The 23,906-nt window shown below is 51.4% G+C and overlaps 1 protein-coding gene across 2 annotated transcripts; it reads left to right on the plus strand.

Moving 5' to 3' along the window:
• Positions 1–23,698, plus strand: Bag3 (BAG cochaperone 3). 2 transcript variants are annotated; one of them, XM_006976995.4, is made up of 4 exons: positions 1–902; positions 16,982–17,311; positions 18,693–19,094; positions 22,367–23,698. In XM_006976995.4, the coding sequence occupies exons 1-4, from the start codon at positions 717–719 to the stop codon at positions 23,186–23,188; spliced, it is 1,740 nt and encodes a 579-aa protein (XP_006977057.1). In that variant the 5' UTR covers positions 1–716; the 3' UTR covers positions 23,189–23,698. The 2 variants fall into 2 exon arrangements, with proteins under 2 accessions (XP_006977057.1, XP_006977058.1); XM_006976996.4 differs by having other exon boundaries at positions 22–902; positions 22,370–23,698.
• The last annotated feature ends 208 nt before the right edge of the window (positions 23,699–23,906 follow it).

Consider the following 23,906-nt stretch of genomic DNA (forward strand, 5'->3'; position numbering starts at 1 on the left):
GGGAGCAGTCCCAAAGTCCTTGAGAGAAAGTTATTAAAACGTCACTGCAGGACGCCAGTGTCCCTGAGTATTAGCGTACTTGGGCATGGGGGCGGGAGGGACTTTCCGAGCTTCAAGATGATTTAGTCGCTCCACAGAGGCGGGGCCACAGGCACCCGGCCCGCGGACTGCCAGTCCCGGGACACCCCGCGCGGTGCGAAGGAGTGGCTGCGAGTTCGGAGGTCAAAACCACCTTGGGCGCACAAGGACACCGGTGCGCGCCCATCCGTCGCGAGGCGCACAGGCCTTGGGACGCACACGCCCAGGGACGCACACGGGACAGCTGCTGGGAGGGACAGCAGGAGAAGACGAGGAGGAGGGGCGGGTGACAAATCCCCACCTCCGATCCCGCCCACGGTCCCGCCCCGCAGCGATTATAGCCGATGACTCAGGGCGGAGCTCCACATCCAACTCAGGGCGGCCGCCAAGTTCTCTGGATGGGACCAGAAGTTTCTAGCCGGCCAGTTGCTGCTTTCCCTTTATCTCCTTCCCCTTTGGCAGCTAGGAGGCTATTTCCAGACACTTCCACCCCTCTCCGGCCACGTCACCCAGTCCTTTAATTCATAAAGGTGCCCGGCGCCGGCTTCCCGGACACGTCGGCGACGCAGAGGTGCCCGCACTCCACGACCTCGTGACCCGCGCCCCAGCTCCGCGCCCCGGGCGGACCCCGACCCAGCATGAGCGCCGCAACCCAGTCTCCAGTGATGCAGATGGCGTCCGGCAACGGAGCCGGTGACCGAGACCCCCTGCCCCCGGGCTGGGAGATCAAGATCGACCCGCAGACCGGCTGGCCCTTCTTCGTGGACCACAACAGTCGCACCACGACGTGGAACGACCCGCGCGTGCCCCCCGAGGGTCCCAAGGTGAGTCGGGCTCGCGGGCCCACCTCGACGGTGGAGGGACCCGGTCGGGCCGGGGCTACGCGAGTCACCCCACCCTGCGCCCTCCTGCGCCAGGAGAGTCCCTTCCCGTACCCTCCCCGGACAGGCGTTGGGCCCTGGGAGAACCTCGGGAAGGGTGGTTTTGGAGGGGAGCCAGCGAGGTGCGACCCTCGTCGTGACATCGGGACGTTTTCTACAGCTTCTTGAGAAGGGCAAAGGACGAAGGGGGGGGCGGGCGGGCGGAGCTGCGGCCCCCGGGAGGGGCGACCGGCCCGAGGAGCGGCTGAGGCCCAGGCCTGGCCCGGCCGCCGCCTTTCTGTCCTACCGCCCCGCGTGCTGACACCCTCGGCTCCCTCCGGTGCTGGGGGCGCCCGGTCCCGGCCTGCAGGGCTGCTGAGGTGGAGTCCTTTGGGGATTTCACCTTCAAGTTCCGAACTTAGTTTTTATCTTGATTTTGCTGGATCTCAGGCATACAGTGACTCAGTCGGCTCTAGTAAATAAGTTATTTCCCCCTACATTTTTAACATTAAACTTGTATTCCTAATTGAAACAGCTTTCGGTTAGAGGGTTCTCTGATGCTGTTACTCGTCTTTTTTTTTTTCAAAGGATACTCTTTCTGACAGTTTCCAAACTAGAGATCCGACATTGTCTCACATACTTAGCCATTACCCCACACTGGAGAGAAAGCGAATACATTTTTAATGGTGTGATTCTTCCTTGTTATTGTCGTATTAAAATACTCGAAGTTTGTTACCAGAAACAGCTGAGGAGTCTTGTGAACACAGCAGGTGTATGCTTCATTTACGAACATTCAGGCATGTGTAATTTCAACACCAAGAGCAAGAAAATGTGAAAACACAGATTTGGAATGAAGCCAGGCATGAGCATGCCTGTCATCCCAGCACTCAGGAGGCTGAGGCGGGAGGATCTGGAATTCAAGGCCAGCGTGGGCAACAACAACCAGAGTCTGTCTCAAAAAATAATTAAAATTGGAATGAAGCCAGCCTGTACTGCAAAAAAGACCCTGTCTTTAAAGAAACGATTAATTTTGAACAGAATGCTTAAAATTACAAATTTAGGTAGGATCTTTTAATATATAATTAACAAAAGTCATACTTAGCATACTGATCAGTTATAATTTATGTAAGTTTGATCTTTTCAAAATGAAAAGTTTGGTAAAATAAGTACACTTAAAGACTAACCTGGGCCTGGTTAGATGGTGGTACACCCCTTTAACCTCAGCACTCGGGAGGTGGAGACGGGACTCTCTGAGTTCAAAGCCAGCCTGGTCTACAGAGAAGCCTTGCCTCAAACAAACAAACAAACAAACAAACACACACAAAAACAAAAGCAAAAACACCAAAAGACAAAACCTTATTGCTGTCTGAAGAAATTAAAAGCAGTAGAGAGTTGATATTTGGAATTTTAAAAAACTAACCAAATTTGAAATGCTTTATAAATTATTTTAGAAAATTCTACTTTCATTTTAATGCATGGGGTGACCCAGGTCCTTGAGAATGCCAGACAAAACTCTTTTTCCTTACAACCCTGGTATCCAGCAGTGAGCCACATACTCAGCAGCGGTTTACATTTACAAGGAATTAGTTGTATATTTATTCCTGATTGTAATTAGGTGGGCATAATTGCATGTGTCTTTTTTTGTGTGTGTCTGTCCCACTGGGTAAAATGTTCTCTTTAGAAACTAGCCTTCTCAAGACTGTGTGGGGAGTAGAGGACCCACAGTGTATCACAGCTGTAGACAGCTGTATTTTGAGGCCTCCTTCCTGTAATTACAAGAAGAATCTCAGCCTGCTGGCACCCCTTGTTGGGAGTAAAGGTCAAGTTTAAGCATGCCCATGCTGGTACTCAGAAAGTGGGATTTGATATTATTTTGTTTGTTTGTTTGTTTGTTTGTTTTTGGTTTTTCTTTGGTTTTTCAAGACAGGTTTCTCTGTGTAGCCCTGGCTGTCCTGTAAGATCCCTATAGACCAGGCTGGCCTCAAACTGACTGATCTGCCTGCCTCTGCCTCCCAAGTGCTGGCATTGAAGGTGTGCACCACCACCACCCACCTTGCAAGTCAGGATCTTGCTGTAGCCACTAGGTAGATGCTTTAGACTGTGCAAGGTTAAAAAAAAAAAAAAAAACTATTAACAGTTAACATTGCAAAATACTAAGTCAGATGTCTTAGGCTTGAAAGAACTGGACAATTTTACCATTATAATTTTAAACTGGAAATGTCCTTAATGATGACCCACTTGCTACTGTATAAGGCAATGCAGGGAATTCAAGTGTTTCTGAAGGTCACCCACCTAGCACCCAATAGCAAAGAGAGGAGGGCCCAAGTGGACTGACCAGTAAGAAATCAGCAGTGGCTTGAACTTTTATGAACCTGGATCATACTGACTCTGCTGTGCTAGCCAGGATTTCGATGGTGGATTGTGATTAACCCGGGAGAAGGGTTTCCCTTACCAAATTTATTACTTGAGATAGACTCACCAGCATGGGACCAAAGCATAAGGAGGAAATGAGCATTTCTATCTGGGAGCCAAGTCCCTCAAGCTGTGCTTGCTTTGAGCCTGGGCTTCACGCCTTACAAACCCATACTTTGGTCCCAGATGGTCCCAGAAGATGTATGTGACTGGGACAGTTTGACTTACAAATTGTACCTTACTGCACACTACAAACCAGGAAAACCTTTAGTATTTTATATTAGAAATTGGTTTCTTTATTTTTACATATGCTTGTGCGTACACGTGCCCTCGGAGCCCAAAAGGGTGTTGGATTCCCTGGAGCTGTAGTAAATGCTGAGCTAAATCCCCAACCCCTGGAGCTGTAGTTATGGGTGGTTGTCAGCCAACTTGTGAATGTTGGGAATGGAACCCAGGTCCTCTGGGAGAACAGGAAGCACTCCTGAATGCTGAGCCATCTCTCCAGCCCCTGAGATAGGTTTCTTGAAGCATAAGAGGAAAGAGCTAAGAGACCCTCACAGCATATTCGCCTTGGGGGGAGATGCTTATCAGTCAAGAAAGATCACTTCCCTGAGTTGGGAAACCAAGAAGAACATCTGGATGTTTACAGTCAAACCTGGTAAAAATGAGTCCTTCATGGAAAGAAGAAAAGCACTAGTCCTTTGTGTTGTATTCAGTCTTAAACGTTGTCTTCTTGGGGTTGACTTTTGTTTTCTCTGAAGTGGTTATAGCAAATCTCCCCCCCTGTTTTTATAGTCAACAAGCCCCTTGACCTGTTTCAGCTGGAGGCAATGTGTCTGCAAGCAGACTCCTTTCCAAGCAGCTACACTTCCTCCCTCTTACTTTTCTGCAGTTTTCCACTGATCAGGGAGGCCCGCGCACCAGCCCAGACCCCTTTTTCTGTAGAAAGGTTGGTGTTCACTTTGGGGTCTGGAGATACATGGGCCCTTGTAGCCCCTCCTCAGAATCTCTGAGACCAGGTACTCTAGAGTGCTGGTCCCTTACCCGGCAGATTGTCCTTCATGGAGCAGGGCTGTTCACCTCTGTGGTTCTGGGACTCACCAACCTGGCAATCTCTAGAGTTTATGGGTTTTTTTGTTTGTTTGTTTTGTTTTTTCAAGACAGGGTTTCTCTGTGTAGTTTTGGTGCCTGTCCTGGATCTCATTCTGTAGACCATGCTGGCCTCAAATTCACAGAGATCCAGCTGGCTCTGCCTGCCAGAGGTTGTTTTGTTTTGTTTTTGTTTTTTGAGATAGGGTTTCTTTGTGTCGCTTTGTGCCTTTCCTGGATCTTGCTCTGTAGACCAGGCTGGCCTCGAACTCGCAGAGATCCGCCTGCCTCTGCCTCCCAAGTTCTGGGATTAAAGGTGTGCGCCACCACCGCCCTGCCAGAGTTTTGTTTTTTAATTTGGTTTAATTTTGTGTTTGTGTGCACACTGTGTGGCCTCTATGTACAGCTGAGAGGACAACTTAGTGGAAGTGTCCACCATGTGGGTTCTTGAGGTGGAACTCAGGCCCTCAGGCTTGGTGGTAGGTGTCTTTACCTGCCAAGCCATCTTGATGCCCTCCAGGGAGCATTTTAAGACTGTACACTGGGGTTGGGGGTTTAGCTCAGTGGTAGAGCGCTTGCCTAGCAAGCGCAAGGTCCTGGGTTCGAGCCTCAGCTCCGGAAAAAAAAGACTGTACACTAAGGGCCTGGAGAGATGGTCCAGTAGTTAACTTGCAGAGGACCTGGGTTCACTTCCCAGCACCTACATCACGTGGCTCACTCCAGTTCTGGGGAATCTGATGCACAGACATATATGTAGACACAAATGAGATAAAAATAATAGATCTTTAAAAAGAATGCACATTGCAGCAACTTGACCATTTCTCCTCCAATCCCATGTTGAATCTGAATTGCCCAGAATGGCACCCAGAAGTAAGTTCAGAGGGCTTTCCGGTGATTCTGAGTCTGCCACCATGGTCTTGAGAGCCACAGTGGCCCCTGGTCCCCTTTGGAACAGGGAGAGCCAACATTCTCCTGGTGTCTGACCTCTGGAGGTGGCATGCCTCGGGAGCCTAGGTACCCTGTGCACAGCGGCAGGGTGAGGGACCTCCCGCCACCCCAGGCCTGGAGTGTTCTACCTCCTTTCTGTCTTCCCGCATCTCACTTCCACTTTGGCCGATTGAACCGAGTTCTGTGAGAGGGAGAAATGTTCTTTTACAGAAAATTGGACCTGTTTTTTGAGTTATGATTGAAGTGGAAAGACCCATTTATTCTGCCTTAGGCTCAGCAGATAGATCCTCCTGTTCTCTGAAGATGAGGTCATTCTGTCTTTCTACATCGATCCTAGGCCACTGCACCTCTTAGCAGAGTCAGGAAATGAGTGGCTCTTCTCCCCCTCGCCTGTCCAGCGAGCTGCAGTCTGGGCTGGAAAGCGGTTTGTTTGGTGGGAGTGGATCGGGAACACGGCCACGTGCCTCAGGAGGGTGTCCATCCAAGACCTTCGTTTTCCCTCTGAAGAACAGCCTGTGTCTTTGGCTTGCACAAGAGCTGACCGCGCCTCCCAGGACACAGTTTGTCCCCACTTTGTGAAGTAGATTGGTCCTTCATAGGGTTAGAGTGCGTGCACAGGAGAACTGTGGCAGCCTTTGACGTTAGCCAGGGCCGAGAAAGCTTAAAATGTTGGATGCTGTCGGCGCTGGTGGTGAGTCAGAAAACTTCATACCACCCCTGAGGCTTGATTAGCACTGCCCCTGCTTCTGGAATGGCACATGGTTTCCTTATATAAACCACTCTACATGTTTATTACTGTTTATCGACATTCAAATTTTTGTTCTGGTATCTTCCATCCAAATCAGGAAGCCATACATAATCTAAACCTGTTCTTTTTACCTTCGTGTTTTAATTCGATCTTAAATATGTGAGAGGCCTTGAGAAGAAAAGCCGAGAGCTGGGGAAGGAAGGCTCTTGCTTCTCAAGAGCCTTGGAGACTCTCCAGTGGCTGGCGCTGAGGAGAATCCTCCTTGTCCCCTCCCCCACTCTGCTGTTCTCCAGTCCCTTTGCCCCTGCTCTGCACTGTGAGACATCACCACATAAATCTACTGCTGCCTCAGACCTCAGGGACTCCTGGCCGGCACCCGATCTCCTCAGTTCACACACATGCACAAGCTGAACTTGGTTCATCATGGGCACATGTGACTTTGTGTGTGTGTGTGTGTGTGTGTGTGTGTGTGTGTGTGTGTGTGTGTGATAGCCGATGTTACAAAGTTCTCACTTGTTTCTGTGAAAAATATCTTTGCGGCCTTGGTAGCTGTGGAGGAAGCCAGAGAGTGTGTATGTAGGATATGGATGTGTGCTTTTAAAAAACCTTGTCTCTTTAAATGCTCTGGACGCTGAGGTAGAAACTATTCCATGACGCAGAGGGATGTGCCTAGCCCGTGGCTCCGTAGAAAGGCTGTCCAGTCACTCCTGCTCTGGTCCTGTGGAAGTGTCAGGCATATTTGTTTCCTTGCCTCACCTCTCTCAGGGCAGAAGCAGGCTGTCCCTCCCCGCTCTAGACTCCACGCTGCTCTGATTTGAACCTCTGAGTGGTGGGCTCTCTTGCTTTGCCTTTTTGGCTCACAACCCTGTTGAGTGTTCCAGGCAGGTCTGTTTCATCTCAGCCTCTCCTTGCCTAGCAGAATCTGTGGGCACAGGGAGGGCAACGCCTCCATAGAAGTAGAAACACAAAGTGTGTCTTAAGAAGCCCTCAGCAACCCCCCAGCACAACCGTGATGTCCGTAGACTCCCAGATGTCCCCCAGAGGCCTGTCCCTTTAGTCACTTTCTGGGTGGCCTTTTCCGTGCCGAGGTCAGTGCTGACTCCCTGAGTCCATCCTCTCAGGTCTGGGGGAGCTGTTTTGTTCCCGCCAGTGACACAGCATCTTCCTCAGGTCTGGAGGGAGGGGCTGGGAGCCGACAGCAGCCAGACACTGCAGATCCGGAGCAGACAGCGGTGGTGGCGGCTCTACAGAGGAATCTAATTATTTTGTCTTGTGGCTGGCAGTAAGATCGGACACCGCACATACCAAGTTCTTTACTCTCTCTCCAGAACCACCTAGAATCGCCGATTGCTGCCATCTGAATGGGGGATGGGCATGGGGCTGGGGAGCCTGTAAACCCATCAGTTTTCCTCAGTTCCCAGCACAGGGCTGAATCCTTTGAACTGGGGCTTCCTACTGAAAACGTCTTAGCATTTTCTGGGAAAGCAATTCTTCCTATTTCAGAGGAACTTCTGCCTTATTCACCAGAGTAGAAGTGTAGGGGCCTTTTTCCTCAGTTGTTTAGAAATGTCTTTCTTGGACACTGAATGAATAAATAAGGAATGAATAGTTTTGGAAAGCCTAGTGGTGGGAGACTTGGAAGGCAGCTGAGTGGGTAGAAAAGGCGTGGTGGATGGTCCATCCTTCAGGGTTAGCTCATCAGGCTGTTTGCACACAAGCAAAGGCCCCTCATCTGTGAGGTGCAGCTGGGTTGTCTCCCTCCATGCATGGCACCCCTGTGCCTGGTGATGGGGAAGTCTTAGAGTCAGGGTGACTCAGAATGGAGCCAAAAGTCTTTGCTGGTCCTGCCTCGGCTGGGCCAATGACTCAGCACAGAGCGGGCGGGCGCTCCCTGACTTGGAGAGCACCCAGACGGAATGTTTCGGGTCTGAGCCTCAGTCCAGGAGGAGTGGGGACAGAAGGGCTTGGAGAGATCACACACAAACGTCAACACACAGCATCCAGGAGTGGCGGGGAAAAAATTATGTGCCCAGCCTGACTGCCAGGCAAACCTGGATTCTGGAGGTCTCAAGCAAATTGCATGTCCTCCATTAGCCTGTTCCTTCTGTAAGTGGACCACTCTTAACGGGCTTGAGAGAATCAAAGGAGATGGTGCCTGGAGGGGCCTTCATTCAAAGCTTGAGCTGAAGCCTATGTATTGTTCCTAGGGATGTTTACCATGAAGTGGGAAGGCCTTGGTAGATAGGCATCCAGCTGACCCCCCCATATAGCGCGCCTGGCCACACATGGGTCTCTCACACAACAGAGAGGCCTGAAGTCTTGTCTCTCATAAGCTTGTCCCAGATCTAGCTGATTCTCCCTTGGCTGGTGTCCAGACAGCCCTCAGAACCCCGACCTGGGCTTCCTGTGCCCCTGTGAGGGCTGTGTACACAGTAACTTGGAACACAGTAGGGGACCAGATGAAGGCGTTCGGACCTTCTGGGGTCTCCGTCAAGGCCCCTTTGCTCCGAGGGCTTGTTGATTTATATATACCAGGGACAGACAAGAGAGGCGTCACTACCTTGTGCTGCACTGAACCCTTCGTTACTCCGCCCTGATTCCTTGAGAAGAGGTTGCCCCTCAGTTGTCTCTGCAGTCCTGAGAACAGTGCCAGACAGGAACCAGGAGCCGGGTTCATGGCGGGGAGGGAGTGGCTGAGAGCCGTAATGTCAGGCGAAAGGCCTTGTGACAGGACCATTGTGTTTCAGTCTGGAATGAGACTTTAGGAAGGCCGTGGAAATGCTCCAGGTACAGGAGGGGCCCCTCCTGATCTTTTAAAATTCAGTTTGCTTCCCAAGTGGAGGAGATTCGGGTACTTTTCCATCTGCACTGATGACAGCAAGTGGCCTTTGCGTCTTCCCTAAGAGGAAGTAAGTACTTGGTTTTTCCCTGAGGCTGCGGGTTCAGGAGCTAAGTGTGTCTTGAGTGCCTTCTCTCCCCATAGCTGTCTGTACACGAGCTTCCCCTGGGACTTGGGATCCATCCCATGGCTTCATCTGCCAGGTGGAAAACCAGAGGAAGGTTCCAGGGCTTGGGAGAGTGGGGAGGCTGGAGTCCCAGCACTCCCTCCAGCAGGGGAAATAGCCAGCATCTGACGAGGGTGGCACTTGCCCCCAGACCATGTGTGGGCTCTTCTGAGGGATGCAGTCAGAATGTTGAGGAGAGGGCAGCAGATGCTCTGCTCCCAGGCCAACCTTTGGGTACCCTGCCCTGGCCTGGCTTTCCTTCCCTCAGCCTCTGGATGGGTGCCCAGCTCCATCCCATGCATGTAGCTCCATCCCATGCATTTACATGCCGTTTCCCAGCAGTAAGGTTTCCTGTGTGTAAGCCCCCCCACCCCCAAGCAGCTGACTAGCCTCTTTGAGAGAAGAGCATTCAGGGCTTAGGTTTTTAGGGTACTAGTTGGCCCTGTTTACTTGCGGGTTAGTTCTCAGTGTAGACTTTGGCCTTCTTGCTAACCAGTCTCTTAAGACGGAGATAAAGGGCTTCTTTAGAGCCCCTTGGAAAGTAAGGGAATTTAATGGCCGGGACACTGAGTCTGTTGTAGCAGATTCTGTCCAAGGCTAATGAGCTGCAGGGAAAGGTTGGCGTCCAGTGTGGCAGCTGATAGGCCAGGGCTCATGCCCATTCATACTTGCTCATTTGGGCACAGCGGCAAAGACTGGCAGTCCAGGTTTCATCTCCTAAAACACATAGGGATGTCCCTTCTATTAATGCTGGGATAAAGTGTTCTTTTCTGTTTGTTTCACAGGGTTTCTCTGTGTAGCCCTGGAACTCGCTCTGTTAGACCAGGCTGGCCTCCAACTCACAGAGATCCCCCTGCCTCTGCCTCCAAAGTGCTAGGATTAAAGGTGTGTGCCAGCAATGCCTGGCTGATAAAAGTGTTTCTGTTTGAATAACTGGCCTATCAGAGCAAGCCTTTGACTTGTGACGCATACATGACCTGTGACTCACAGTTTTGTGGTCAACACAGACCTAGTATCTTTTTTTTTTTAAAAAAAAAAAAGACTTATTCATAATTATTTTTGTTTTTAATTGTGTATGTATTGTGCATGCGGGTTTGTGCACGTGAGTGTGCGGTCACTTGCGGAGGCCACGAGAGTCCATTGGATCCCTTAGAGCTGGAATTACAGGCTGTTGTGAGTCACTAGCCGTGGGTGCTGGGAACCTAATCCTGGTCCTCTTCCAGGAGTCCCAGAACAAAACCTGTCTCCTCAGAAGCCCTCCAGAAGCAATGGAGACCCAGTGGTCACAACTCAGGAGAGTAAGAGAATTTTGAGCTTGGCTTCCTGGGTGCTTAGGTATCACATCGATACCAAGTCATTTGTGTGGCCTGTTGGACCAAACAAAAGGCTGGGATGGGTCACTGAAGGTCAGGTGTCTGCCAAGGTGAAAATTTTGTCATCTGTAACCCGCCTGATAGAGATGAGCCAAGCCGCGTCATTTCTGCCCAGATCCTGGCTCCACCAAGAGTTTCCACGGCCTTCAAACCTCTGTCTTTTTCATTGGTGTTAGAAGTTCTGAAGTATTGTTAGTAAAACTCAACAGCGGACCTGGGTGAAGGCTCTCCTGGCCTAAAAACCCAGTTCATAGAATCGGTGTTCTCCTTAAAACTCCAGGGCTGGAGTCGGAAGTGCTGATCCTCTGCCTTTGCTACTGTCGCCATAGTAACAGGGAACGGTGGCTTTAGGTGTCAAGCCCACTTCATCAAGAGCCAGGATGGGGGGCTGTTTCCAGGGTTCAGAGCGCCATCTCCCCAGTGTGTAGGGAACCAGCTGTGCTTGGGTCGAGGCCTGCTTTTCATGCCATCCTGTGGAACTGGGTGTGCCAGCTCATGGTACCTAAAAGGTGCCCCACAGCTCTTCTCCCAACCCTGCTTCTAATGTGAGGGGGAGGGTGGGGTTCAGCCTTGTCTTAGTTTTCGATATAAAACTTGGGGGTCCTTTGAGTTCCAGCGACTTCTGACAAATTAAGGCATGTTTGTGGTGATACGGCCGTAGATGAGTTCCAGAAGTTTCTGGTGCGTACCTCAGATCCCTCTCAGCCAAGTTGAATAAGATTTGCTTGAAATGGACAAAGATCTTCCATTGTTTGTATTTTTATTTTTCCCTGGGTGCTCCATAGCCCCCTATAGTCTGAGAACCAATACTTTGTAGAGTATTCCTGGGCCTCCCCTGAATTTTATATAGCTAAGGAAAATTGGGGTCTAAGGAGGGGGTGCGGGCTGCTCACGTGACACATGGTGGGGCAATCTTTTGTGCCTATAGTGTTTGCAGACCTGCGGACAAGCTCGTCACTCACCGAGCTCAGAGCGTATCTTCAGGCTTCCTCTAATAATGTCTTATGCCTAAAAGGGCACATTTTGGCTCATTTAATATTTATCCTGATTTTTTTTTCCTGGCCACCTCATGGAGTCGTTTGGTGCCCTAAGGTAGCCTCAGGATTTTAATATTTGCAATATACAAACAACAGAGTAAAATGAGCGCATTCATTTATGAATTAATGTAGTAAGATAAGTGAAAGTCAGCCCCGAGGCTCTCATCTCCTAATTAGAGTTTGGATGTCTCCCTGATGTTTTCGCCAAAGATAAAGGTAACAAGCTGGGCTGCAGGGAGGTCGCCAGGAAGAGGTGGAGACTCACAGGCATCTGCTTGGCAGCTGTGCTTGTGACCAGCCCCATGTGTGATGATACAAGATGGAGAGGATTCCTGAGGTCCCCACAGCAGTCGGGATGGTTAGGTGCTGCTGAGTCTTACCTGAAAGATGCTGGTATGAGCCAGAGTCACCCATGGACGTGAGCTTGAACTTGAGAATAGCGCTGAGTGAACTGAAGAGGTACAGTTTAAATGGAATTCAAGAGGAATCACAAATATTACACATTTTCTTTTGACACACACACACACACACACACACACACACACACACACACACACACACACGCTGTCATGAGACCATCACAGGTTAGAATGGACCCTACATCACTTCTAGGCAGTGCTTTTTTCTTAATGAAAACAGGCTTTTGCTATTGAGACTCTAGTAGAAGAGCCAGAGCACCAGCAAGGCCAAGGCACTCCAGTGCGGACCTTGCTATGGCCGAAATTATCATTGAAGTTGTTGTTTTGACCTATTCTGTGAAGTCAGCTGGTTTTTCAAAATACTTTTTTCCAAACAAAACCCAACAGAGGAATAGAGGGGAGCCTGAAACTTCTTCAGGGTTCAGCGTTCTCAGTGATGATGGGGTTCTATCAAATGGCATGTGTGGGCGACTAATTCACACAGACCCAAGAGACTCAGGACTATAAGGAAAAGCAGCCTCGGGCCAGGCCCACCTGGCTGCCCAACCTGCTGTCCAGCCAGTGCCAGCCAGCAGCGCCATTTCCAGTTGACTCCAAGTTCAAGACCAGAGTCTTGGTGGACGCTCCTGCTTTTCCTCATGCTCTTCTGGCTATGGAGGGCTTCTGCCTCCTGCTCACTTCTCTTCCCCGCTGTGCCTCCCTCCCATCTCTGCCCTGCGCCCCCTCTTCACTCACCTCTTCCTGTAAGTCTTGTGCCTCTGTTTCTCCTTCCCTTACACCTTCATCTCTCCTCTTGGCTCCCCCTGTCTTGTTGCGGCATCTGTTGATAACCCTCTACCTCGTCTCATCTTCCGTAGTTCAGCATCTGTTCATGGTTACCGCGTTTCTTCCTCCCTGGGCTCAGACCTAACACTTCCGCAAAGACACAGGTTAGATGTTGCCTCTCCTGTCAAGGTCCCTGTGTGAGCTGGATGGGGCTTCTCCTCTCCCTTTGCTTTTCCAGTTGAGGTACAAAACACGGGTGAGCTGTGTAGAGGCAAGGTCTTCAGTGCCCCTGATATAGGGCTGCCCGCAGGAGAAGCCCCCACAATCAGGCCTGTCGGAGGGGCATAGGGCTTCTGGGGTGGGTGAGCTGTGAGAGGGGTGAGCAGTAAGGGGCTGCAGGAAAGCATAGCCTTTGGTGGGTTATGTGTACATATACACCACCCAGACGCAGAGAATGTGTTCATTAACTCAAAGTTCCTTCCAGAACCTTCCAAGCCACTTTCCTAGGTGTCGTTTCTGTCACTTGTCCTTCACTTTGGGCCCCTTGGTTTTGGAGTCTCTTTAGGTGGGGGACTCTGATTCCTTCTGGGCCTTCTGCACATCCTTCTTAAGTGTGGCTCAGAAAACTCCACCCAAGGGGCTGCGGAGATGATTACCTGCTGCTTTTGCGGAGGGACCCGCATTCGGTTCCCAGCTCACAGCTGCCTGTAACTACAGCTCCAGGGGATCTGATGCTGTCTTCTGACCTCCCACATATTCAACATTTTTAAAGGCCAGGTGTGGTGCTGCACACCTTTGTCCCAGCAAAGGCAATCGGATCTGAGTTTAAGGCCAACCTGGGACATGTAGTGAATTTCAGCCTTAAAAACAACACACCACAACAACACAAAACGAAAAAAGCCAACTCAGGCCTGGAGAGATGTCTCAGCAGTCAAGAGCACTGGATGCTTTTCCAGAGGACTGGAGATTGATTCCGGGCATCCACATGGCAGCCCACAGCTGTTTGTAACTTCAGCCTCTGAGGGGATTGTGCACACAGGGTACACATTCGTGCAAGGAAAACACTAAAACAGATTTTAAAATTGAAAAGAAAAAAATCAGAAATCGAGGTTTGGAACATACCTGCAATCCCTGTACCCTGGTAGCGCAAGCAAAAGCAGACGTTTGAGGCCAGCCTGGGCTACTTGTAAGGCCCCGTCACAAACAGTCTCACTGCACTTCTGCAGGGTACTTGTTGCTTGCTTTGTTTTTTGTTTTGTTTTGGTTTGTTTGTTTTTTGGTTTTTCGAGACAGGGTTTCTCTGTGTAGTTTTGGTGCCTGTCCTGGATCTCGCTCTGTAGACCAGGCTGGCCTCAAACTCACAGAGACCCGCCTGCCTCCCGAGGGCTGGGGTTTTAAAGGCGTGCGCCACCGCCACCCGGCCGCCTGCTTTGTTTTAAAGAACCGGCATTGAAGGTTTAGAGGGGTCAGGGAGGGAGTTATCCATGCTTACTGAACTGTTGACTAATGGTGGCAGTGAGCTTGGCTCCTAGCTAGGCTAACTAACCTCCACTGTGAGAAATGTCATTTATACCTCAGCCACCCCCGCTTTTCAGGTAAACGTGGTTACTGTTTTGTTTCATGCATTAACCCGTCTACATGAATCCAGGCTGACCTCAAACGCAATACGTAGCTGGAGATGACCTTGAACTTGTGATCCTCCTGCTTCTACTTTGCAAGTGCTGGGATTATAGGTGTGCACCACTGTACCTGGTTCATACGATCCTTGGGATCCCCTGCACGCTAGGCCAGCACTCTACCAAGTGAGCTACATCCCCAGCCCCTTAACTTGTCTTACAAACCCCTTATTTGCAAGGATCATATCTTGTTGGTGTGATGACCCCTGGGGCCCATCTGAATGGTGGCTTGATGCTCACTGATAGTTTTAGAGGAGGCTAGCTCGGGCTTGCTAGCTGCCTGGCTCTGAGGAGTAGGTAGTGGCTGAGGCTCTGTTGATGCCAGAAGAAACAATAAGTTGCAGGCGGTCCCCCAAAACATGTGACAGGACGATGCAAAACCTGATTTCAGCTGCAAAGAAGGGTGCCTGCCCCAGTGAGTGAACACATTGCCTAGAAAACATGTTAGAGCAGGCTTCTTTGTCGTCTCCTGCCAGCTCCCTATGGTGCATGCCTCATGGCCAGAACTGGGTTCTGTGAGGCCTGGATCTACTCCCAGCTCTTGAGTGACCCGAGAGTTAAGCAGGCTAAAATAATGCTGATGTCCTGAGCACGTGGGTATTCTAATCTGAGAGTACCAAGTGCCTGTCTGCCCCTCTCCCCAAGGACACAGTGACACCCTTGCCTTTTCTGTATTTTGGAGGCCCTCCAGGGGCAAGGTCTCAGCAGGAGAGAGGCAGTGGATGAGCCTGAAAAGGCCACATTCCAGGGCCAGCCACCTGGTGTCCAGACCTGTATGTAAATATAAAACATGGCAGAATTAGCGGCCTTTTCACTCAAAACGCAAATCAATCGTGAGGGGCTGTCCTTGGCTTTTGCCCAGTTCTGCAGCTGTAGAAATTGCACTCTGAGCTCACAGGTTCCCGGCTTTAGGCATTGGTTGGCCATTCAGAGCACTGCTTTGCTGAGGAAGGCTTGCTCTCCTAAATACCGACCTACTTGGAGATGAGCAGGAGACACAGCACAGCTCCTGTCCTCTGAGGAAGGACTCTTCTGCTCGGGAGACGGTCGGAGGCCAAATTGCTCCGCCGCTGATTGGAGAGAGATGTCATTGCCCAGAGAGTGGCTGGCTGGCCTCGGTGTCTGAAATCAGATCTTCCCCAGAGGTACATCTGGAACTTGGCCTTCTCAAGGGTCCCAAAATAGCCAGGCCTCTAAAGAGACAACTTTGTGAGAGGACGTGAGAAGGACCCCCAACTGCTCCTGGCCCAAACAGGGTTTACTGTGTTGAAGGGGGAAATGTTCTATGGGACTTGTTAGAACATGGCAAGGAAGAGGTTATGGGGACCACTGAGATAGGACCAAGGCTGCTGCTGTGGGGAGAGATGAGCGCAGCGCCCTGCCGAGCACAGACAAGGCACAGGGTGGGACATGTGCCTAGAAAGTGACTCCAAGGAGAAAGCTGGTCAGAGGCCAAGGGGGTCCTGACCAAACTCACCTAGCGGGATTCTTACAAGCCAAGGGCGACCCGACATCTCGTGGGGAGGACAGAAGGCAGGGCAGAGCTGGGAACCTGATCGGACGGCCACAGTGGTGGGCTGGGGGCGGGGGTGGGGGTGGGTGTGGGTGGTGCACACACGGATGGACGACTCTGGTTGACCTGGCTCAGCCGCTCTTTAGCAGTAACTGGATTTTATAAGGAAGTGCACAGCTGAGCTGAGGAGAGAGTTCAGGAGCCCTGCTCTGAAGTCTGGCCAGGCAGAGACTCTGGTGAGCTGGCCTTGTGAGACCGGCACGTTAATCCCTGGTTTTGTTTTCTTCTTGTACCACTTCTGCATTCCTGTGTATCCCTCTCTTGCAGCTTGTTCTAAAAATGTTTCCAAGGAGCTAGCCCCTGACACATGCGTGTACACACACACACACACACACACACACACACACACACACACACGCTTCTCCAGAAAGATTGTCAAGTTAGGTTCTGTGCTTGGATCAAATACAAACTGTGGGTGAGAGCTTTAACAGAAGCTGAGAAGTCTGGTGCAGTTTGGTAACTGGAGCTGAGTCTTCCTGGGATCACCTCCTGGCCTCAGTCTCTGAAGATCTGCAAGGGCAGTTAGCTGCTGTCTGTTGTCCTACCCTGCTGCCTGCCTGTCGCCCAGAAAAAAAACCCGTCTCACCACTGTGGGAGAGCGAGACTCCTCTTGTGCTTCAAAGTGATACTTTGACTTCCAGATGCACCTCATCTTTTTTTTTCCCCTCCCGAGACAGGTTTTATTATATAACCTGGGCTAGCCTGGAACATACTGTGTAGACCAGGATGGCCTCAAAGCCAGAGATCTGCTCCCTTCTGCCTCCCAGGTCCTGGGATTAAAGGCGTGCACCACCATTCCCAGCACCCCTGAATCTTAAACTGTTGATCACGGAGCAGTCTCTGGGAGTTCGGACAAAGCAGAGCCAGTGGGCTGTCTGTGCCCTGTGCTCAGCCAGCCTGTCTGACCTCGGAAGCCCGCGTCACTCCAGCACAACCTTTCCTGCTCAGGTCTCTGCCCTGTTTCTAACCAGTCCTTGTTTCTCCTTACTTTATTTTAGGAATCTGCATCCTCTGCCAATGGCCCTTCCCGTGAAGGCTCCAGGCTGCTGCCCACCAGAGAAGGCCACCCCATATACCCCCAGCTCCGACCAGGCTACATTCCCATTCCCGTCCTCCACGAAGGCTCTGAAAATCGGCAGCCACACCTCTCCCATGCCTACTCCCAGCCCGGGGTGCAGCGATTTCGAACTGAGGCGGCAGCGGCTGCTCCTCAGAGGTCCCAGTCCCCTTTGCGTGGCGGCGTGACAGAAGCCACCCAGCCAGATAAACAGTGTGGACAGGCGCCCACAGCTGCAGCCGCTCAGCCCCCGGCTGCCCATGGACCTGAGGTAAGAGACCTGGCTCCCGCTGGGCTCAGGACCCGGCCCGCCACATCAGTGTTTCTCCGCGGCAGAGACAGTCTGGCAGGCTCCTTGTTCCCTGTATCTTACACCTGTGTTTCTCAGGTGGCCGGGCTTATTTTTGTAGTAAAAGAATTGACGCCCGCATGGCAACTGCATGGTCAAAACCGTGTCGAGGTAGAGGTAGTCCAGCTGCAGGAGCTGCCTGGCCTTCACACTGGGCTCCCTGTTTCAGAGAGAGCCCCCAGTTATTCTGTTCAGCCCTTCCAGCAGCCATTGGGACCCCCGCTGGGGAGGAAATCAGAGCGGCATCTCTGTCTTCAGAGTGTGCTGCGAAAGGAAACGCAGCTGAAGTCAGAGGGCAACAGCTTTAGACTTGGGCTGGAGCCCTGAACCTCGGCACGGCGAGGTGTGTTAATGGTGAGAGATGGCAGCTCATCTGGTTCTGAGCTGAGGCCCGCAGATCTGGTAGGGTTCCTAAGCGGTTAGGGCCTCTTTGTCCTCCTGTCTTCAGCTCATCTTGAGTGTGAGGCCCCCATTTCCTGATTGTATCGGCGTCCCGATTGCCTCTCGACTCCTACGTCTGTTCAACTTGACCATCCTGGGGGGAGAAAAAGTCACAGCTGAGGTGGGATCCCGGAGGTCTCTCCCCTTCCTTGGAGATGTGGTTCCTAGGCTTGTTTTAGCTGTATGTCAGTCAAAACAGCACATCGGTCAGAGAGCTTAGAAGATTTAAGCTAACGAAGGCGCTGAGTCGTGAGCCACCTGAAGAGCCGCCTTCTTCACTTTCTAGAAGGTAGATTAGAAGAGAGAGGGATCTGGCCTGCACGAAGACACAGGCAGTTCCCAGGTGCTCCGCTGCATTCTCCAACAAGAGGCTGAGAGGAAGTGAGGAGACGGGACGGCAAGCACAGCGGAGCACGCCCTTCCTGTGCACACGGCTGCCTGCCAAGGCTTGTGCACAGATGCATTCGGTTAATCTGGAAAGCAACCCTGTGAGGTGCGCAGGCAGGCCGTCTTTTTCCCACATTTCAGGTGAGGCTCAGAGAACTGAGCTTCCAAGTGTTTGAACCCGGGCCTTTTCATTTCAGCGCTCCTGAGAGCCTTGTGCGTGCTAGGCAAGTGCTCTCCCAGAGAGCTACATTCCCAGCCCTCTTGGTCTCAGTGCTGCATGTGTTAAGTGAGGTGGTACCACCGGAGATGGAAACCAGGGCCCCAAACACACTGAGCACTTGCTCCCTCACAAAGGGATGCACACAGCCCTTATCCTCACACGGGAAGGCTTTGGGAAATGTGTTCTGTGATACCTGATGGGTATTCGGAGTGCCAGGGCAGGAGGGTCATTAATGGCACCCTTTTTCTCTTGCAGCGGTCTCAGTCTCCAGCTGCCTCTGACTGCTCCTCCTCTTCCTCCTCGGCCAGCCTGCCCTCCTCCGGCAGGAGCAGTCTGGGTAGCCACCAGCTCCCCCGGGGCTACATACCCATCCCTGTGATACATGAGCAGAACATCACCCGGCCAGCAGCCCAGCCCTCCTTCCACCAAGCCCAGAAGACCCACTACCCAGCTCAGCAGGGTGAATACCAGACCCACCAGCCTGTGTACCACAAGATCCAGGGAGACGATTGGGAGCCCCGGCCGCTCCGGGCAGCATCCCCCTTCAGGTCACAGGTCCGTGGTGCGTCCAGCCGGGAAGGCTCCCCGGCCAGAAGCGGCACACCAGTTCACTCCCCGTCACCCATCCGCGTGCACACGGTGGTTGACAGGCCTCAGGTACGGAGCGGCAGTGGTGGACAGAAACTCAGATGGCTGTAGCAGGCAGAGGGTTTCTGCAGGCGCCCTGGCCTTCCTCAAGGTGCTGCCTGGTGAGCATAGGCATGGCTAGAGAAAAGAGAATTCTAGAAGTTGCCAGGCCTTGATGAAAAAAAAAAAAACCAAACAACACAGCACAGAGACTGTTGAACCTTCAGTACTTTCCACAGCTTTTGCTCAGCTGATTGCTTCCCATTTCAGCAACTCTAGGGGCAGAGGGGTAATGCTCTCACTCAGGGTCGTCACTCTTGACTCCTAGGATCATGTTCCTTAATGCTCACCACACCTTTCCTGGTCTCCCCATGCCCCCAATCTCACTCCAACCACAGCGTGGTCTCCAATTTAAGAGATATGCTGTTTCCCTCTCTCTGTTCTACAAGCCATTCTCTTGATCCCTCTGGGAGTTTGCTCAGGCTGGGTCTGTTCCATAAAGCACCAGTGCAGACCCTCTCCTCCCTGCCCTCCAAGGGGTTGGCCCAGTAGTCTGTTCCCCAAAGCCAGCTCCTTTCTCCCCGTGTCTTGTGAGTCGCTCAGGGGCCAGCCCCTGATTATTCTGTGCATACCCCATGTGGCCCTCTTAGCTCTGAGCCTGACACCAGGGGCCCATGTCTGACACATTCTCCGCCCTTTCCAGGAGGGTGCTGTGGTCCTTGGCCGGTGCACTGGCAGGCAGTAGGGGAAAGCCATCGCGGTCTGGTGGAGATCATGGGCGCAATCCTGCGCATCCTCCCAGGAAGCTGGGGCGAGGTGTTATTGAAACTGAACAGCGTGTGGCTTAGAGGCAGGACACTCGGTGTCCTTGGCCTCCTCCGGGTGCAACATGAGAAGCTGAATTATTATCAGTTTTTAAAAGGAAACCAATCTCCTACGAACAGTGCTATTATCTAAGTCCCTGAAACAGAAACCCCTCATCACCTCTTGGCTGTTTCTGCATGTGTGTGGTGTGCACGCATGCATGGGTAGGACACATGATTTGCGAATGTACAGGTATGCAGGCCCTTGTGGAGGCCCATGCTTGCCGCGGGGTCTCTTCCGCTCTCCACCTTGTATGCTGAGGCAGGATCTCTCACTCGAATGCAGAGCTTGCCGGTACAACTAATCTAGCTAGCCATCTTCTCTTGCTTTGGGGATACCTTATCTCTGCCTCCAGAGTGCTGGGATTACTGATGGCCCGCCACACCCATCTAAGCTGTTACAGTGGCCCCTGGGGATCCGAACTCTGGTCTTCCTATTTCTATTCCTCTAGTGCTGGGGTTACAGGGTGTACCACTGTGTTGGGTTCATGTGGTGCTACTATCAAACCCAGGGCCTTTCACACACCAGTCAAACACTGGCAACTGAGTTACACCTCAGTCCCACCCCCTCACCCCACCCCCACCCTGTCAATGCTGGCTGCTCTGATTTTATGTCCCTTCTTTCTCTGTATCATCTACTTTTTAACTGCACGAGAAGTACTTGCGAATAACACGCCCCTCGACTCCTGAATACCTCAGCAAATATTTTTCCCAAGAAGCACAACCGTAGTAGATTGGCCAGATTCCAGAAATGTAATATTCTTGAGCAGCATTATCCAGTGTACTGCCCGCTTTTCAGATTTCCTTCCCAGCTCTTTCCCATCTGGGGATCTGATCCAGGATTGGAAACCCGGCCTTCGGACGTCACTTCCCTTTAGTCTCTGGCACTGTTTCCCAGCCTCTCGATGCTTTCATGACCTTGACATTTCTGAAGAGCACAGGACGCCCTTTGCTAAGTGTTTCTCCTTACACAGTCTTCCACTGCTTTTAAAGCCCAGAGTGGGGGGTGGCTGTGGGGGGTGGCAGCGTGGAAGCATGATAAGTGGTGAGGGCTGATGTTGGGCAAAAGGCATTTGGTGGAAAAATAGCTTGCCAACGAGATAGCCCTGCCACTCAGGATCTATACCTGGATTTAGCAATCCTAGGAAAGAGGGCCCATTTGTAGTGAGAATTCCCCTCCAGCCTGCCCCATGTTTCCTGGAGTCGGTGAGGGAGCATTTAACCCCAGTTTGACCTCTATTGACCTTGATCTCGGTGGCCTCTCTTATAGCTTGTTCAACGAACCATTTTTAGAGCATCCAAGGATTTGACTTATCTGTACATTAAAGTAGAATTCGTATTTTTTACTTGGGATGAGAATAGTGCAGCATTTCTTCCCAGCTGATGAAACTGGAGCATGTGAGGATTTTAGAATCCAGCTATTCTATTCATTTAGATGCTAGAAGAGCCCTACTCAGTTCCCAGTTGAAGCTAGGTTCATTTTTAAAAATATGACCTTGACCTCCAGTCGCTGGAAGAACTGCAGCCAGGCGCCAGGAGAGGTATTGTATCATCAGTGTTCGGGGCCAAATTCCTCCAGGGCTCACTATTGTAAGCATCTTGCTTATTCTCAAAAACAAATAAACAAACCAAAAACTGGTCTGAGCAGAAACCACTAGGCTGTTATAAGTCTGGAACAGGTGTTTGAAAGGTCACCCATGCTGGACCTGAGGCAGTGCCCCTGGCCGCAGCCTGAGTCGGAGTCACTCAGAAAGTACTCCTGAGCAAACCCCATGAGCAGCCAGCATGCTGTTTCATTTTTGAGAATTACAGAAGATCATCTACAGGAAATAACTAGGAAATAAGCTGATCACTGAGGCTTAGCAAATAATTTGGTCACATACATGATTAATACCCAGTTTGTAATTTGGCTTTTGGCTGACCTTAAAAAAGGGCACATGACATACATGCAGATCACATATACATAAATAAAATTAATTTTTAAAAAATCTTTCTTATGAAAGTCATTTTCTAAGCTCCGTGGATAGAGAGGAGCATGCTGTGCAAGCCGGGCAGACTGAGCTCAGTTCCTGGAACTCACGGAATGGTGGGAGGATAGAACTCTGTAAGTTGTCCTCTGACACCCACATGCACACCGTGGCACAAGAGCCTGCACACACACGCTCAATAAAAACAGTTATCTCGCCGGGCGTGGTGGCACACGCCTTTAATCCCAGCACTCGGGAGGCAGAGCCAGGCGGATCTCTGTGAGTTCGAGGCCAGCCTGGGCTACCAAGTGAGCTCCAGGAAAGGCACAAAGCTACACAGAGAAACCCTGTCTCGAAAAACCAAAAAAAAAAAAAAAAACAAAACAGTTATCTCCCGTTCTCTTACTGTTTGGTATTAGCTATAAATTATTGCTTCAGACAGCCATTAAAAGTTCGTGCCCTCTTTTCTCAGCAGCCCATGACCCATCGAGAACCTCCACCTGCCACCCAACCGGAAAACAAAACAGAAAGTAAGCCAGGCCCAGCTGGACCAGATCTCCCTCCTGGACACATCCCCATTCAAGTCATCCGCAAGGAGGCAGACTCTAAGCCTGTGTCCCAGAAGCCACCTCCTCCTGCTGAGAAGGTGGAAGTAAAGGTCTCCTCGGCCCCAATTCCTTGTCCTTCTCCCAGCCCTGCCCCCTCAGCTGTCCCTTCTCCCCCCAAGGCTGCGGAACCGAAGGCGGCCCCAAGCCCCGCCCCAAGCCCCGCCCCCGCGGAAGCGGCTTCCCCCAAACCAGGAGAAGCAGCGGAAGCCCCTGCTAAACACCCAGGGGTGCTGAAGGTGGAAGCCATCCTGGAGAAGGTGCAAGGGCTGGAGCAGGCCGTAGACAACTTCGAAGGCAAGAAGACTGATAAAAAGTACCTGATGATCGAAGAGTATCTGACCAAAGAGCTGCTGGCCCTGGATTCTGTAGACCCCGAAGGGCGAGCTGATGTGCGCCAGGCCAGGAGAGACGGCGTCAGGAAGGTTCAGACCATCTTGGAAAAACTCGAGCAGAAGGCAATCGACGTCCCAGGTCAAGTACAAGTCTATGAACTCCAGCCCAGCAACTTGGCGTCGGAGCAGCCACTACAGGAAATCATAGGCATGGGTGCCGGGGCAGCTGACCAGGATAAGAAAAACCCTGAAGATCCACAAACTGAAAGCCAACAGCTAGAAGCCAAAGCAGCCCCGCCTCCAAATCCCAGCGGCACAGCAGACTCGGCTGCCAATAATCCAGTGGCTCCCTAGTGTCCACGTGGAGCCTTGCGACCGACAGTGTGCCGTAGAGACTTTTAAGTTGCATGCACTGCAGGACTTGCCGTCAGTTGGTTCTTATTATCCATAGCCGCTTGGTATGCCATAACTTGGGGTGGAGGTAGAGCACTAACAAAGGGGGATTTCTTCTGTATTATCCATATAAATAAAAAAAAATTGCCTGTTTCCAAAGTCTAACCCCGCTGCTTGTGTGAGAGGACTTTCTGTGCATGGGTAAGGTGAGTTAGCCATGGCTGTGAGTTGTCTTTCTGTAGCCCTGGACTAAAGGGGCTTGGGGAGATAGGCAGAGAGTTACAGGAATATGGAACCCGGTTTTGAGATGTGTTGCCATTTCGATGGGATAATCTTCATCTCATTACTGAAATATCTAACTTGAGCTAAAATGAGATGTGCGAGGAGCCTTAGGACTATCTGTATGCTGGAATGGCTTTAATGTTACATTTCGGGGGAGGGGTGGAAATAAAGTGATTATATAACTCTCAAGATGGTTTTTGTGGTTTCTAAAAGTTTGAAGAGTGGCAGATAGCATCGAGGTTGTTCCAGGATTGGGGATGTAGCTCAGCGGGTGAAGCGAGGATCCATATATAAAAAGTTGGGCACAGATAGCCTCACAGGCCTATCATCCCGGTGCTTAGGGAGGTGGAGAAGAGGATGCCTAGGCCTCACTAGTCAGCCAGCCTTGCTGAACCAG

This window comes from Peromyscus maniculatus, chromosome 1 (genome assembly GCF_049852395.1).
Source record: "Peromyscus maniculatus bairdii isolate BWxNUB_F1_BW_parent chromosome 1, HU_Pman_BW_mat_3.1, whole genome shotgun sequence".
Lineage (NCBI taxonomy): Eukaryota > Metazoa > Chordata > Mammalia > Rodentia > Cricetidae > Peromyscus > Peromyscus maniculatus.